The following is a 17,844-nucleotide window of genomic DNA, read 5'->3' on the forward strand; positions in this document are numbered from 1 at the left end:
CCTTTTACGTAGCCGTACACAACTTTAGCGTCAACTACTTTGCCATACTCGCTGAAAGCAGCTTCAGCATAGAGTCGTCCACTTCCCAGGGCAGATTGCCCACGTAGATCCTAAATGAAGGATATTGATGATGACGGGGAGACGGCATTTCTTCTGCCCGGGCAACTCTAGCTCCAGGAGCAAATGCCTTTTCCACAGTCACAAGCCTGCCATACAGCTCCTGTCCAGATCAAATGTCAATAAGGAAATGTGCTGCATTCTCCAGCTAGGAATTAGATCGAGGATCAAACACTCTCGTGTAAAGAGTATCTGAATGAATAAGCTCATAAACAAAGTTAGCACAAAAGAAAAGTAAATTTCACAGAACCACACTTTTTGGGGCTATGGTTTCATCGGGTCACAGTTATCACTAATTGTCTCACAGAACCACACTTTTTGGGGCATGTCGTCTCAAAAAACCCAAATCACCCAGATTAGGCCATTTGATGGATTTGCCGACAGGCAGGTCCCACCTTGTCAGGTGCCACGTCAGACGACCCGACCCATTGTTTCCACGTCCGCTCACAGACCTGTTAACCCGAGCCGTCTACCCGAATCCCCTCCCAACCATCGCTCTATTCTATTCCCCACTCTCGACTCTGCCATGAACCCTAGCTCGCTCCCCCGATTGAAAATCGATTGCGGCCATTGACGCCGCAGACGAGGTCCGCACTTGTGCCTCCCCGTGTCCGCCGGCATCCCTGCATCCGCTGCCCTCCCCGCGTCCGCCGGCCTCCCCTCGTCCGCCGCCATCGACGTGGCACCTAACAAGGTGGGACCTATCTGTTGGGAAATCCATCAAATGGCCTAATCTGGGTGATTTGGGTTTTTTTAGACGACGTGCCCCAAAAAGTGTGACTCTGTGAGACAATTAGTGATAACTGTGGCCCGATGAACCCCTAGCCCCAAAAAATATGGTTGTGTGAAATTTACTCACAAAAGAATGAAGAGGCAGATGATGGAACGCGGATGAATAAGTTGGATTCAGATTAAGGTGTTCCTTCAGAAACTAAGGGCAGTGCCATGTACATCCAAAAGGATTAAGAATGTGAAACCAATATCGCATCACATTATCACAGGAACCTATTTCAGTTAAGGTATGCAAATGCAAACTGGGGGCGGACATTCCATGCACACATACATACAATGGAAGCATATAAATCACCGCGAAACTATGAGCAAACGAAAAACTGCCAAGGTACGAGAAGTCGAGAACAGATGTCTTAACTTAAGCAAACTAGCCGCATCAAGTTATCATTTACCAAGTATACTCACCATGCGATGGAACATCTTCACAGGCAGCTCAGCCTCTTCAACAGTATTCATAATGACATACCCAGATCCACGGCTCTGACCTGTTTCGCTGTCGTAAAGGATCTGCACCGCGAAGTAGAAATTGTAGTTTAGGAACCGGGGGGTTGTTTGCTCCCTGATCATCTAAAAAACTGTAGTTTAAGACAAAGAGAAGAAACAAACATATACCACTAACTGTAACGTCTAACTGTCTCCCACCAATACTCATGAAAGTATGCAACAAATCACATAGCACATGAATAGCCTAAAAGATGAAGAAACAACAGATCCAGTCTTCATAAGAAAAATATTTAAATCATTTCACAGTTTATTAAGAAGCTACAATTGCACACCTAAAAAAATATAGTAATAATGACCAATCCAAGGGGCAAGACATAAATCCAGTAAGTGCTTGTAATCAGCAGCCTCTCCGCACAACAAAACACCGGTTAAAGCAAGCTCATTGATCTACCAACTGAAATCTAAACATATCACACAATAAGCTCACAAAGCTTCCAATTAGATCCTAGCAGCTCCACCCTATCGACCTCAAAAGAAGACATCACCGCAGCTAATTACAGCAACAATAGGGGAAGACCAGAACTGCCTGTATATTGCTACCAAGTGGTTCCATGGCCAATTTTAGTTGTGTATAATAAACTAATAAGGAATCAGAGATTTGAGGCACTATTACATGTGATGACATGATAAGGACAGTGAAGAGCTAAAAAGGTTCACCTCTGAGAACTCAACGATTCCAGCGTGCTCAAAGAGCTGAGCAAGGTACCAGTCGTCAATGTCATAGGGTAGGTTCCCGACATACAGCGTGGCCTCATCTGATTCGTAATATTCCTCTTCCTCATATGCGTACTCTTCTTCATATTCCTCCTCATACTCATATGCGTACTCCTCTTCTTCATATTCCTCATACTCATATGCGTACTCTTCTTCTTCATATTGCTGCTGTCTAGGTGACATTGTTGGGTACACAGCATTCTGGTACTTCTCTGGATGAGATGCTGGCAGACTTTTGCTCTTGAATTCTTGCCTCAGTGTTTTCCACTTTATTTCCTTGTCCGTAGCATGACAATGATCATCAATCGTGAGACCATTACCCCAATACTTGCATGAGCTGGAGCATCACAGACAAAACAGTAGCACTGCATTTGAAAAACAACAACGAAATCCTATTAAATAAGCTCTACTGTCTTGCTCTGCTGTTCAGCGTCATTGGAGTCAAAATGCTTGTTACTTACCATGCTACAATGTTTCACATGGGAAGTAGTGTTGAAGGACATTTGAGAACATAAATGGCGCGAGTGAGGGAAGTCCTTGCATGCTATCTGCAGAAACGCGTCCAGTGTAAATGTAAATAGTATAACTCCTACAAAAGAGCTCAAGAGGTACACATGGAACCAAACACGCACTTCAACATTCCCCTGATTTCAATGATTCAAGTCAAATATTGCATCATAACTTCTACTCCCACCGTTTCATATCAAGTGACTCAAATTTGCTCAAATATGAATGTATCTATACCAAAAAAAACGTCTAGATACATGTAATATTTCGTCACTTATTATGGGACGGAGGGAGTACAAAAGAGCTCAACAGGTACACATGGAACCAAACACGTACTACAGCATTCCCCTGATTTCAATGGTTCAAGTCAAATGTTGCATATTTCTTGGATGACCCAATGATGCATCTTTAATCACGTCCATACATTATCTGAATTGTTATGGAGCATGTTCTGTCGCAATGCATAATATTAAATTAATGTATGCTTTCTAAAGTCAAAACCACATTTGGCATTCGATTCCAAAGCCAACTGCCAACACACCATGTCTGATGAAATCAGCACATGATAGCCATAACACATACTACAGAAATGCAGCGCAGTAATCCGTTCTGCTGATTTCGCGAGATGCAGGACCCACGGACCCAGCGAGAGGACCGTTTGTTTTCAGGGCAGTTCCCTCGCTCCATTCTTTTTGAAATTTGAATTAATATGAGTATTTTTTACCATAATTTGAAATTTGAAATCCGAATTTCACAGTTCGAGGGGTAGTACTGTGCGGGCTATGTGCAAGAAGAAATAAATCTTCCGTCACAGAGTTTGGACGTGCACAAGAAGAAGGCGGGGGCAAAGGGCGCGAAGCACAGCGGGCTGCTCGTGCCGGTCTTCGTCAACAGCGCCGGCCTCACGAGCAATGCCGAGTTCACGAGGTGGATCTCCACCGGCAGCAAGTCGGACTGCCGCCGAGGCCAGCACGGGCGGCCGCAAACGGAGGGCAGGCAAATGGAGATCTCTGAGTTCTGCGTTTTGTTTACACAAGGACGTTATGAAATGATAGGTAGCAAAAAATATGCACTCCACAACCACAAGCTAATGTGTATTTGGCGTGTCACCAATATGACAATATCCAAGATGGTACGGAGTAGCAAAAAATACATGGGCTACTAAATGTACTTGATGACAAAGCTAATAATTCGTACTTCATTTGATCAATCTCCACAATCATCTTATACATCGACAATCGATCAAAGTTAAAGAAGTTTGACGTGGCATGAATTTTTTAGCACATCATCTAGCTAGAGAAGCATGGCAGGCAAGAAAGCTACATTAAGAGCCTCGCTTAAGGAGGGACTAATTAAATCAAATCTGAACCGGTGAGTCCCCCGCTCTTAAGAGCCTCGCCGTGGCACTCCTTTTGCAACCTCCACTCGCAGCTTACATCCCTTCCAAATCTGCACAGCTCAAAGCCCAAAACATAAAGCCCAAATCTGTCATACAAGTGGAGAGGAAAACCAAACTATCTACACTACTAACCCGTCGATGGAGGTAACAAATCGCGTCGTCCGATTCCTCTCTCGTCGCCATTGTGACGAAACCGAATCTCCGAGAGCGCCAAACTCCTTTTACATAGCCGTAGGCAACTTTAGTGTCAACCACTTGGCCATGCTCGCTGAACAGCAGGTTCAGCATAGAGCCATCCACTTCACAGGGCAGATTGCCCACGAAGATCCTAACAGGAGACCTATGTTGATGGGGAGATCGCATTTCCACAGTCATAAGCTTGCCATACAGCTCCTGCCCAGATCAAATGTCAATCAGGAAATGTGCTGCATTCTCTAGCTAGGAATTAGATCGACGATCAAACGCTCTTATATGTAAATAGTATCTGAATGAATAAGCTCATAAACGCAGCCAGCACAAAAGAATGAAGAGGATGATTAGGTTGGCTTCAGATTAAGGTGTTCCTCAAATCAGATACTATGGGCACTGTCATGTACATCCAAAAGGATTTAAGAATGTGAAACCAATATCAAAGCACATTATCACAGGAACCTATTTCAGTAAAATTATGCAGATGCAAACTGGGGGCAGATATTCCATGCTTACAATGTAAGCATATAAATCACGTGCAAAACTACGAGCAAACGAAATGCAGCTAAGATTGGAGAACAGGTCCCTTCGACTTAAGGAAACTAGCCGCATCAAGTTATGATTTACCAAATATACTCACTCTGCGATGGAATGTATTCACAGCCATCTCAGCCTCTTCAACAGTACTCATGGTGACATACCCATATCCACGGCTCTGGCCTGTTTCCCTGTCGTAAAGGATCTGCACCGCAAAGCAGAAACTGTAGTTTAGGACAAACAGAAGACCCAAACATATCCCGATAACCGTATTGTCTAATTGCCTGCCAGCAATACTGATGGAACAAAAAATCACATAGCTCATGAATAGCACAGCGATATAGAAGGCGAAAAAACAACACATGCAGTCTTCAACAGTTTACTACGAAGCTATAACTGCACACCCAAGGCACAAATCCGTAAGAGCTTGTGATCGACAGCCTCCCCACACAACACAAACAATGGTTGACACTGTCATGGTGGTGTCATGGCAGATGTCATGGGATGGCTTAACTTGGGGCCGATGGACGAAGGAGGACCCAGAAGAGGGAGGACGTGAAGGGAAACACGCACAAACATACAAGAACACACAGATTATCCAGGTTCGGAGCCCTCTTGCCGAGGTAAGACTCCTACTCCTGCTTTGTTGTATTAGCCGAGATAAGCAAGCTCTACAATGGCGTTCCTTGAGCTGTATTCTTGAGGAAGAAGAAAAAGAAGGGGAAAACCTTAAATGCCTAAGTGCTCGTCCTCTCTCCAGGGAGATGTAGTGCCCGATTTATAGGCCGCCCATGTCACGCTGACATGCGGGCCGAGTACTAACGTCATCTTCCTTGGACCCCGCTGGACACGCGGCTTGGTTCCCTCCGGGTGACACCGCAGGGGAAAAGACAACTTTACTTTCCCTGGCATCCTGCCACAAGTACCGCTGACCTCTGCTGGCTCCTGTCAAACATTCTCTTTCGGTGCTTCTTTTGTGCAGTCGCCTGGCACCACTACGTAACCGGCGACTGTTTTTCCCGTGGTAATGATAGCGCTGCTTTATTTTGCGCCGCGTGGTCAGGATAAGACCGTTGAGGGATCTCGGCGCTGGCCGAGATCAAGGGGTTTGTCCTTATCCTGCAAACTCATAAGATAAGATAGTCACGCCGGCATACACCCGGTATGCCGGCTAGCGTTAGTTCGGCTTTACGATGCCGGCATACTCGACCATGCCGGCTTTGCCCTCATCATCTCAGCTAGAGCATGTCGTCATGACCCTACCCGGGGTCATCCCCTCGACACTAGTCCCCGAAGCTGTTGCGGTCCGGCAGGGAAGAATGTCAGGCCACGACAGTTTCCCATAGACAAACCATCGAAGCTTACAAGGGCCTAGCCGGAAAAGATGCCGAGATGACCCCGAGTTCTCTTAGTCGAGACCAAGTTATTCCGACATATTGGGTCGGCGCGCTTATTCAGCCCTTGGCCGAGACTCTTTTCTCCTCCATGACCAATAGTAGAAAACTTACTTCTGCCGACATTGATGCCACCTGTTGCTTGTATTCTGCGGTTTTCTAAAATAACGGGAGGATAAGACCCGAGTTACTGCCGGTGCGCTTTGTGAGGCAAGCGCGTCGTCCCATCGGGTAGTAAAGCCAACAGGGCCATTAAGAGGGGAATTTCGGTTCCCACGCAGACACTTATCTTCCCGGATCCTGCGGGATTCTCGGCGCCACGCCGCGCGGTAACCGAGCGCGTGCGCTTTAATGGGGTTAATGGCCCCAAAATCGTGCGCATTCTTCCCGTTGGCCACAGGGATCGTGGGCGCGGGGGATCCGCGCCCCATTAGTGTGCCACGGGTATAAGTAGAGGGGGAGGGCGAGGGTAAAAAACCCTTCGCACTCCTCGTCTTCCTTGCTCTCCTCTGCCTCTTCGCACCTTGCGCATTCCGCCACTGCAGCTAGCTCCAGGTTCTTCCGCCGCTGCGATTCCTAGCTCTCAGCCACCAAGCTCGCCACTGCCAGCTCACGCGCGCTCGCTTGGCTCTCCGCCGCTCTTCCTTGCTCGCTCAAGCCTCGCACCAGCACGTTCTCACCAAAAAAGCAAACCCTAGATCTACTCCCAAATCCATGGCTTCTTCTTCCCACAACCCCGCCGCCGTCGACCCTGCTGCTCAGCAGGTTGAAGAGAGGACGGGCTCGGAGCGAGCCAGCTGGGAGGGCTCCGACGTCTCCCCAACGGACATTGCGTGGCTCCGCCGCTCTTGGCGGATTCCGGAGGACGTGGAGTGCCGGATTCCTGGTGACGAGACCGTGCCGACACCAGAGCCTGGTGAGCATGTTGTATTCCTTGCTCATTTCGAACGCGGCTTTGCTTTCCCGGCCAGCAACTTACTTAGGAACTTCTTAGACTTTTTCGGCCTTCAGCCACACCATCTTCCGGCGAAGGCCATCCTCACACTCTCGTCATTCGTCACTTGCTGCGAGGCCTATCTCGATCTCTGGCCTTCCGTCGACTTGTGGGCCAAATACTTCATGTTCTGGCCCCAAGTTTTACTCGACAAAGAAAATCCCGGCGCCGCTAAGCCGATGACCCAGTGCGGCGCCGCCACCGTCATACCTCGCCGGGGTTCGGTTTTTCCCCGGATTCAAGGTCTTGAGTCTTGTAAAAAGTGGCTCAAAACCTTCTTCTACGTCAAGAACTCCTCTGAAGCCGACAGGATCATGTCGCACCAGTGGCACCCGGGGTACCACCGTTGCATGATGCGTGGGTCGCCTCACCCGCTCCCCACAAGTATAGCGCCCCGGGCAGCACCGCACGGGCTGCCCAGCAAGCCACCAGCCCGGCAGGGCTAGCTGGCTGTGGGGGTTGCCCTGGAAGGCAACGGGAGAATTCCCGTTTGGGCGCCCCCCGGGAAGGTCACTTGCCGGGGAGGGTGTTCCCGGGCGTGGGCACTTGCTACGGGGATGGTACCAAACGGACAGAGCATCGACGCCATGTGGCCGCCCATCGGACCCCCTGTGCTCAGGGCCCGTCAGGGTAAGGAGTGAAGCACAAGCAAGCATTTAATGCTCCGACAGAAAGGGGATTCCCCGTCCAGTCAGCCCACAGTGACTGGCCCGCTGTGAATTTTAGGCACGTAGCGCCCTAACTGCAGGGCTACTCACCATGCAGCAAGCCAGCACAGCGAGGGCAAGCTGCCCGAGCTCTTTGCTCGCCACTTGTCATCCATGCGCCAAGGCACCTGTGGTATCCCCTTGAGTATAAAAGGAGGAGCATCACCAACGGTCAAAGGGTTCGGTCCCTGACTAGTCTTAGCCAGAAATAGCAATAGTCCTTAGCAAGAAAGGAGAGAGTACCCGGGGACTCCCCCGGCAACCTGTAAACCCTTGTTCATCGGCTAATAAAAACACAGAAGCAGGGCGTAGGGTTTTACACCTCAGGGTGGCCCGAACCTGGGTAAAATGATCTTGTGTTCTCTCACGCTAGACATTGGCCTTGCCGGCGATCGCCGGAGCGATCCCTGACGCCCTCTACCGAACCTAAAGGGGGTGCCACTCACCCCCGGTGTCTAAGCCCCGGGCTATGACATCTGGCGTGCCAGGTAGGGGGCGCGTGAGGAGAGCTCCCCCGTGACCACCGGCACCTTCGTCTATAGCTGCATCGGCCTCGTCTTCTCCGACGACAGAACCAGTCATCATGCCCCCCAAGCGGGCTGGTGACTCTCGGATCGATCCGCGTGGCGCCCCGGCAGCGCACACGCGGTTGCACGACGTGCAGCGCGCGTCGCAGGATCAGGAGGACCCTGAGCCTGCCCGGTTGTAGCAGCCGCAGTCGCAGCTGCCCCCCCCACCACCCCCTCGGCCGCCGGCGGATAACCGGCTGAGGGGGCCAGCGGCTCCCGGCACTGGAGCCAGTCGTGCGAGCGGCCACAATGCCGCACGCGCCGGTCAGCGGGTCCTCTCACGGGCCGACGACGCGCAGCGGCAGTTGCTCCAAGAGCACAACGCATCGCGCGTGACACCGACCGAGTCGCGCCCTACTCACCTGAGGGCGCCGGGGGACAGGGCAGAGGGCAGCCGCTCCGTGAACCGGCAGCCTTCCGCCCAAACCCCAGCGGAGGCTATCATCGCCGCGCGTGTCATGGTGCACTACGAGCCACCGCAAGGCACGCCGGCGCACGACGCATGGAGTGCAGAGCTGGAGGCGCTCGTTGCACTCGCCGCCCAGCAGCCGCTAGGCGAGGGCGCCTCGGCTGGCTCAGGCCGAGGGCAGAACCCGGGATGCGGAGACGTGCCCCGCATCTCGGGGCAGGGAGAAAACCCTCCCGCGCAGGGAGGGCAAGGAGGCGGGGATCCTGAGGGGTCCTCGAATTCATCACCGACCGTCACGCGGGGTGACGCGCGGGATGTCTTGAACATCCGCCAACAAGAAGACCTCCGCCAGCGCCTGGAGCACCGACGCCGGCGCGAGGCAGAGCGCCAACGCCCGGAGGAGCAGGAGGATGCTCCCATGGTCGCCGAGGACGGCTGCACCGCGTTCACCCGCGAGTTGCGCCGGGTGACATGGCCCGGCAAGTGCCGAGCGCCTGCGCTTGGGACGTACGACGGGTCCGTGAACCCCTAGGATTTCTTCCTGACCTACACGTTGGGGCTGCACGCCATCGGCGCCGATGATAAGGTCAGGGCTCACTGGTTCCCGATGGTCCTCAAAGGATCAGCGAGAACCTGGCTGCTCAAGCTGCCTGCCGGGTCCATAGCCTCCTGGGCAGACCTGCGCGAGCAGTTTGTGAGCGTGTTCCAGGGCGGCTATAAGCGCCCGGGAACCATGGCAGAACTGCACACCGTGGTGCAGAAGCCAGGAGAGACGTTGCGGAATTTCGTCAACCGCTTCTCCAGTCTCTCCTACTCCATTCCAGTGGCGGAGGTAGCCGCCATCATCAACACCTTCACCATCAACGTCCGCGACCCCAAGACGCGGGAGAAGCTGAGCACGCACCGGATCCAGACGACACAGGAGCTCTACGCCTTGGCGCACAAGTGTGCCATGGCCGAGGAAGGGCGCTTGGCGCCCGAGCTTGCAGCTAAGGCTGCTGCGAGCCCCGTTGAGGACTCGCAGAAGAAGGGTTCCCAGAAGCGCAACGGGAAACAAGTCCTCGCCGCAGAGTCGGGGGCTGCCTCGGGGCCTGCGAAAAAGGCCTCACCCGCTAGCGGGTCTGGCAGCAAGCCGGGCGACGCGCCCCGCTGCCCCATCCACGCCAACGCCACCCACGATGCGCAGGATTGCCACATCCTGCAGGGTATCAAGCAGAGGCGCGAGCAGCGCCACGAGGAGTGCCGAGTGGCCGGCGCCTCTCCCGGGATTACCCGAACGATCCCAGAGCGGGGCCAAAGCATGCCGGCGGGGACGCTGGCAGAGAAGAAGCCCAGGGGGGATGCGGCCAAGCCCGTGCCGGCAGGGAGCGGCCTCCCCAGGGACGAGACAAGGCTCGCCCTGAGGAGCAGCGCGAGTCCGACTACAGCAGGGGCGACGAGCCCGGCTTCCAGGAGCCCCACGGCGTCGCCTGCATCCATGGGGGAGCTTACGCTCTCTCATTCCATAGCGCGGTGAAGCGCCTCACCCGGGAGGTGTGTGCGTTGTTGCCCGACATGGAGGCGCAACAGCCGCTGAAGTGGTCGCACGTGCCGATCACCTTCAGCGCTGACGATCACCCAGCCCGGCAGCTGGGTTCAGGGGTTCTGCCCTTCGTGGTCTCACCGATCATCAACAACATGACGGTGACGAAGGTGCTGGTGGACAACGGAGCGGGGTTGAACCTCCTGTCCGCCAAGTTGGTGGAGAAGCTTCAGCTGCCGTTGGAGCAGGTGAAGCCCACCGACCCGTTCCTGGGAGTGAACCTCGGGATCGTGCACCCCCTGGGGCGCATCACGCTGCCGGTTACCTTCGGGTCCCGGGAAGCGTTTCAGACTGAGCACCTCGTGTTCGATGTGGCGCACACCCCGTTGCCGTACAACGGGATCCTTGGTCGGCCGACGCTGATAAAGTTCATGGCGGCAACTCATTGCGCCTACGACGTGATGAAGATGCCGTCCACATACGGGGTCCTCTCCATCAGGTGCGATCTCAAGGACGTAGCTTGGTGTGCTGGCGAGGTCATCAGGGCCGCCGCCACAGCCGACTTCGGCGACGAGGGCGTTGCCGGAAGTGAAGGCTCGCTGCCGGGCGACGGCCCCGCTGCAAAGAAGGCCTGCGCTACCCCGCAGGAGCTTGCCGGGGGAGGCGCAGGCTCGAGCTCACGCCCCAGCAAGGGCCATTAGCTCAAGGAGGAGGCCGCCAAGGTGAAGAATCTGCCCCTCCAAGCCGGCAATGAGGAGCGCACCGTCACCGTCGGTGCGAACCTCAATGCTAAATAGGAAAGCGCCCTCATCACTTTCCTCCGGGAGAACGCCGACGTGTTCGCTTGGAAACCATCGGACCTTCCCGGAGTCCCTAGGGAGGTGATCGAGCATCGACTCGCGGTGCGTCCAGACGCCTGCCCCATCAAGCAAAAGATCCGCCGGCAAGCACAGGAGCGCAAAGATTTCATCAAGCAAGAAGTGGACAAGCTTAAAGCTGCGGGGGCTATCAGGGAAGTATTGTACCCCACTTGGTTAGCTAACCTTGTAGTAGTACCCAAGGGGGAGAATAAACTTCGCATGTCTGTAGATTTTACTGATCTTAACCGTGGGTGTCCTAAAGATCCTTTCCCTGTACCTCGCATTGATCAAATAGTAGATTCCATTGCCGGTTGTGATTTGCTGTGTTTTTTGGATGCTTTTTCTGGCTACCATCAAATTAAGATGGCAGTCGAAGACGACGAAAAAACGGCGTTCATCACCCTGGTTGGCTGCTATTGTTACACGTGCATACCTTTCGGGTTGTCGCACCAATGGCATCCGGGGTACCACCACTGCACGAGGCGTGGGTCGCCTCGCCTGCTCCTCGGGGATCGCACCTCGGGCGGCAATGTACAAGCTGCCCGGCAAGCTACCAGCCCGGCAGGACTAGCGGGCCTTCGGGGGAGAATTCCTGCCGGGGAGCTGTTGGAAATATGCCCTAGAGGCAATAATAAATTTGTTATTATCATATTTCATTGTTCTTGATAAATGTTTATTGCCCATGCTATAATTGTATTGATTGGAAACTCAAATACATGTGTGGATAAATAAACAAATACCGTGTCCCTAATACGCCTCTACTAGATTAGCTCGTTGATTAAAGATGGTTAAGGTTTCCTAACCATAAACATGTGTTGTCATTTAATAACAAGATCATATCATTAGGAGAATGATGTGATGGACAGACCCAAACCTAAACATAGCTTTTGATCGTGTCACTTAAGTTTAAGTTGCTTATGTTTTATTATGTCAAGTATTATTTCTTTAGACCATGAGATCATGCCACTCCCTAGTACCGGAAGAATACTTTGTGGGCATCAACCGTCATCTCGTAATTGGGTGATCATAAAGGTGTTTTTCAGGTATCCCAGAAGGTGCTTGTTGGGTTGTATGGATCAAGACTGGGATTTGTCACTCCTTGTGACGGAGAGATATCTCTGGGCCCTCTCGGTAATATAACATCCTAATGAGCTTGCAAGCATGCGACTAATGTGTTTAGTTGCGGGGGTATTATATTACGGAACGAGTAAAGAGAACTTGCCGGTAACGAGATTAAACTAGGTATGGCGATGCCGACGATCAAATCTCGGGCAAGTAATATATCGCGAGACAAAGAGAATTGGATACTGGATTAATTGAATCCTCGACATAGTGGTTCAACCGATGAGATCTTCGTGGAATATGTGGGAACTATTATGGACATCCAGGTCCCGCTATTGGTTATTGATATTTGATCATGTCCACATGTTCTCGAACCCGTAGGGTCACACACTTAACGTTTCATGTTGCTTGGGTTAGATGAGATAAATGATGATGATATCGAATTATGATTCGGAGTCTTGGATGGGATCCTAGACGCAACGAGGAGCTCCGGAATGTTCCGGAGATAAAGATTTATATATGGAAAGTTGTTTTCAGGGTTCTGGAAAGTTTGGAATATTTCCCGGTTTTGACCGGGAAGCTTCTAGAAGGTTCCGGAGGGATCCGGAGGGTTCCACCTTGAGGCCCACCTATCCCTGGGCTAAATGGGCCTGTGAGGGAGCACCCTGGCCTTAATGGGCCGAGGGGCTAGCCCACAGGGCCCATGCGGCCAGGAGGAGAGTCCTGGCCGCCGGAGAGTCCTGGCCACGGGATAGTCCTGGCCGGCCACGCCTCCTCTACCCCTATATAAATAGAAGGGGGGGCAAGGGAGAGAGACACCCCAAGCTTTCAGTTGGATCTCTCTCCCCTGAGCCCTCCTCTCCTCCTCTTCTCACGCGCACGGCGTAGCCCTGCCCGTGAGAATATTCACCATAGTCACCACGCCGTCGTGCTGCCGGGATCTCGTCTACCTCTCCCTCTCGCTTGCTGGATCGAGGAAGGAGGAGACAACGTGAAGCTGAACGTGTGGCTAGTATTCTTGCATGCATGCCAGCGCACCGAGGAGGAGCTGCCCGAGCTCCCTGCTCGCCACTTGTAAACCATGCACCGTGGCACCTGTGGTATCCCCTTGGCTATAAAAGGAGGACCCCCGCCAACGGTCAAAGGGTTCGTGGGACCAACTCGTAGTATCACACTAGCAGTAGCCCAAAGTAGCAAAGGACACTTAGACAAAAAGAGAGCACCCGGGGGCTCCCCCGGCAACCTGTAAGCACTTATTCTCCTGTCAATGCAAGCTCAGACAAGCAGGACGTAGGGTTTTACACCTCCGGGTGGCCCGAACCTGGGTAAAAACACGCGATCGTGTTCATTGCGTGTTGACGAGCTTCGCATTGGCCCCACCGGCGATCGCCGGAGCGATCCCCGTCGCCCAATGCCGAACCAAAAAGGGGCTGCCCGCGCATCCCCGGTGTCAAAGCCCCGTGCTACGACACGGGTTGAAGAACGCGGGCTCAACATTCCAGCGTGCTTTACGCGAGTGTTTGGGATCCCAGCTAGGCCGAAACGTTGAGGCCTACATGGATGATATCGTCATCAAATCGAAGCGCGGGGACTCGCTGATTGATGACCTGCGGGAAACGTTCGATAACCTCCGCAGGATCAAGCTCAAGTTGAACCCTGAAAAATGCACCTTTGGTGTAGACTCGAGGCAGCTTCTGGGCTTCTTGGTTTCACACAGGGGGATTCAAGCCAACCCAAAGAAGATAGAAGCTATCGAGAAAATGGAGGCTCCCCGCAGGGTGAGGGACGTGCAGCGCCTCAACGGCTGCGTAGCCGCACTGGGGTGTTTCATCTCGAGGCTGGGCGAACGCGCCTTGCCTTTCTTCAAGGTAATGAAGAAGAAGGGCCCAATTGACTAGACCCCCGAGGCTGAGGCGGCGTTCCAGAATCTCAAGCAGTACCTGTAGTCGTCGCCAATCCTCGTCGCTCCCAAGCCGGGCGAGCCGCTCCTACTCTACCTGGCGGCGACTGACCAAGTGGTCAACTCGGTGCTAGTTGCCGAGAGAGAAGAAGACCTCTCGAGGGCTGAGCTTGTGGGGCAGGGGGCTGAGCCAGCCCCGGCAACCGCCTCAGACCCGGGAACCGCCGTCGAGCCGGCGGCGTCAACACCGCTTAAGCGGCTCGTGCAACACCCGGTGTACTTCGTTAGCACGGTATTGCGCGACGCCCGCGCGCGGTATCTGCAAGTGCAGAAGCTCTTGCTGGGGATTCTGCTTGCATCATGCAAGCTGCGCCACTACTTCCAGGCACACCGCGTCACGGTAGTATCAGGGTTTTGCCTTGAGCGAGCCCTCACCAACCGTGAAGCCACCGGAAGGGTGGCCGAGTGGAGGATGGAGTTGTCGGAGTTCGATCTATACTTCACCAACACCAAGAGTATCAAGACTGCTGCTCTGGCTGATTTCGTTGCAGAATGGACCTCGACGGGCATAGAAGAAGAAGAGCCGGAGACCAGCCTGCCCGGCAACCTGGATGAAGGCCACTGGATTATGTACTTCGACGGCGCGTTCAGCTTGCAGGGGGCTGGCACCGGAGTCATCATCGAGTCACCCACAGGAGACCAGCTGAAGTTCGCCATCCAACTCGACTTCCCCAACTCCACCAACAACACGGCTGAGTACGAAGGGTTGCTCGCCGGGTTGCGAGTGGCCATCGCCCTTGATATCAAGCGCCTGGTTGTTCTTGGGGATTCCCAACTCGTGATCAACCAGTTCAACAAAGACTACGACTGCCCGCAGATGGCAGCGTACGTGGATGAAGTCCGCAAGTTAGAACGCAAATTCAAGGGTTTGCGATTCGAGCACGTCAAGCGCAGGGATAACTTCGCGGCTGGCGAACTGTCCAAGTGGGCAGCAGAGCGCCGGAAGGTTCCGGCGGGAGTGTTCTGGCACAGGGAGACTGCGCCTTCGGTCGCTCCCAAGCCGGCTGCCGGGGAAGCCCCCCCGGCAACCAAAGGAAACCCCGCAACAGTGGAGGTCCATGCCGCTGTTGTGGCGGCATGCGTAAGTAGGGAAACCCCACCTTGGGCAGCGGACATCGCCCGCTACTTGAGGGGGGAGGCCCTCCCAAAAGATGACGTTGCTGCGGAGCGTGTAGCCTGGCAAGCCAAGATGTACACTCTGGTGGACGGGGACCTCTACCGGAGGCGTGCGAACGGAGTGAAGCTCCTCTGCGTGCCCCGGGACGAGGGGCGCACGCTGCTGGAAGAGGTACACCGAGGCACATGTTCCCACCATGTGGCCTCCCGGGCTCTGGCCGGCAAGGCTTTCCGGCACGGCTTCTACTGGCCTATAGCGCTAGCCGATGCCGAGCAACTGGTCAAGACGTGCGAGGCGTGCCAATTCCATGCGAAGAAGAGTAACCAGCCGGTGCAGGCCCTGCAAGTCATTCCATCCTCCTGGCCGTTTGCGGTCCGGGGGCTGGACATCGTCGGTAAGTTGCCGAGAGCGGTTGGTGGCTATGAGTATTTGCTTGTGGCCATCGACAAGTTCTCCAAGTGGGTGGAAGTGGAACTAGTGCGGAGGGTGACCGCTCAGGCGGCCATCAAAATTCTTCAAGGGCATCGTGTGCCGGTTCGGCGTGCCCAATGGCATTATCACCGACAACGGCACGCAATTCACGAGCGCCGTGTTCCAAGCCTACTGTGAGGGCATGGGCACCAAGATCCACTTCGCCTTTGTCGCTCACCCGAGGAGCAACGGACAGGCGGAGCGGGCCAACGGAGAGGTGCTGCGGGGGCTCAAGACGAGAACCTTTGACAGGCTCAAAGGCCAGAGAAGCACTGGGTCGAAGAACTCCAGCCCGTGCTGTGGTCAATCAGGACCACACCTAGCCGGGAAACGGGTGAAACTCCTTTCGCCTTTGTCTACGGGGCAAAAGCGGTGCTGCCCCTCGAGCTCAAGCATGCATCCCCTCGGGTACGCGCGTATGGCAAGCATAGCCAACACGAGCAGAGGGTTGACGATCTTAGCTTCATCGAAGAACTTCGATGCCGGGCTGCTGTCAGAGTTGCGTGCTACCAGCAGGGGCTCCGCCGTTATCATGACAGGCAGGTCCGTCCCCGGGAGCTCGAGGTCAGAGACCTTGTCCTGCGCCGGATACAAGGAACGAAGGCCGGGAACAAGTTGGCTCCGAAATGGGAGGGCCCCTTCCGGGTAGTGCAGGTGTCCAGGCCGAGGGCTATCCGGCTGGAAACCGAAGAAGGCTTGCCGGTGCAAAACAGTTGGAACCTTGAGCACTTGCGCAAGTTCTACCCGTGAAGCGGCAGAGCCCGACCCACAGGTGATGCTCCGGCAGCATGCCTCTCGAACTAGTGTAGCCGGGCAGTCCCCGATTGTAATCCGCTAGTTTCTATGAATAAAAGTAAGTGGTTTCCTCTGAATTTCAAGTTGCCTCGTTATTTGCATGTTCTTACCTCTGTCTCCTGCTCTAAGTGCACAGAAGTCTCTTTCCATCCTTAGTTGTGAGCAGGGGGCTGGCAGAGCCTCGAAAACAAAAATCCCGTTGCCGGATCACTTCGGCACGGGATCGTGCCGTTGCTGGGTTCCCCGCAGCGTGCACCACGTAGTGTATGCGTCTTGGGATTGGAAGAGTGCTCACACTCAAGTTTGGTATTGACCCTTCTGTGCCCGAGGGCTGGGAGGCAGGAGGGCCATCTGTGCTGCGTCTTTTTTCGTGCATTTTGAAAAAAAAATGCAGCATCTTGGGCGTGGTAAGAATCTGACATGCAGGATGAGGATCGGATCGGGTGCACTGTGACACTCGTGGAGTGCTCACGGGCCGTGTCATTTAGCGGGTAGCCAGTGGTACATGGCGACCGCTTCAAGGTTCTCTCCGCAGGAGGGTGTCGCCACAGGTGCCGTGGTAGCTCGGCGCGCATGGTGGCCACGGAGCAGCTCAGAGCGAAGCTAAGAAGATGGCTGCGAAGGCGAGGGAGGCTGCGGAGACACGGTGGTGGTGCATGCCATCGGCGCTCAGCGCCGATGGGTGCACTGCCACCGTGCCCTTGCCGCATCCCTCCAGCAGGTGTTCTCAAGGTGGTTCCAAGGCGAGGGTTGCCGTGGAGATGTTGTGGGGGTGCATGCCATCCGTGCTCGGCGCCGATGGGTGCGCTGCCACAACGTCCTTGCCACATCCCTCCAGCAAGCGTTCCAAGTGCGAGAACAGACAGCTAAGTGCACGATCCTAGCCGTCTAGCTTTCTGATACTTAACGTTGCCTCGTTGGTGTGGTTCGAGTCTTGCGTGTGGCTGGGGTGTTAGAAGGACGCTTGCGGGGGGAGTGCGCTCCCCATGCGGCTTGCGGGTCCGTCCCGTGGGAGCAAACTTGGGAGTAGCTATCCCGCAAGCGGAGTGGCTCGCTGCTGCTACTTAACCCCAGGTTGGCACTGCGGGTCCGTCCCGGGTCCTTGGTCTGGTTAAGTGGGTAGCGCGCGAGTCCCCGGCAACACAAGACATAACACACGAAGGCCAGAAGATCCACCCCGCGAGTCGATTCCGGGAACAAGAACCAAGTACCAGTAGAATCGGAA

General features: G+C 54.3%; 1 protein-coding gene across 2 annotated transcripts in view; it reads right to left on the bottom strand.

Annotated features, from left to right (window-relative positions):
• Positions 1–3,821: 3,821 nt before the first annotated feature.
• LOC106866148 (31 kDa ribonucleoprotein, chloroplastic-like) overlaps positions 3,822–17,844 on the bottom strand; it is a 32,481-nt gene continuing 18,458 nt past the window's right edge. The window contains exons 4-6 of one of the 2 annotated variants that reach the window (XM_014898902.2): positions 4,863–4,964; positions 4,166–4,426; positions 3,822–4,083 (exon numbers count right to left, since the gene is read on the bottom strand). In XM_014898902.2, coding sequence (XP_014754388.1) covers positions 4,021–4,083; positions 4,166–4,426; positions 4,863–4,964 — 426 coding nt within the window. In that variant the 3' untranslated portion in view covers positions 3,822–4,020. Of the gene's footprint in view, positions 4,084–4,165; positions 4,427–4,849; positions 4,965–17,844 lie in introns of those variants that run through there. The other variant, XM_024458487.1, reaches the window with a different exon arrangement.

Source organism: Brachypodium distachyon, chromosome 2, assembly GCF_000005505.3.
Source record: "Brachypodium distachyon strain Bd21 chromosome 2, Brachypodium_distachyon_v3.0, whole genome shotgun sequence".
Lineage (NCBI taxonomy): Eukaryota > Viridiplantae > Streptophyta > Magnoliopsida > Poales > Poaceae > Brachypodium > Brachypodium distachyon.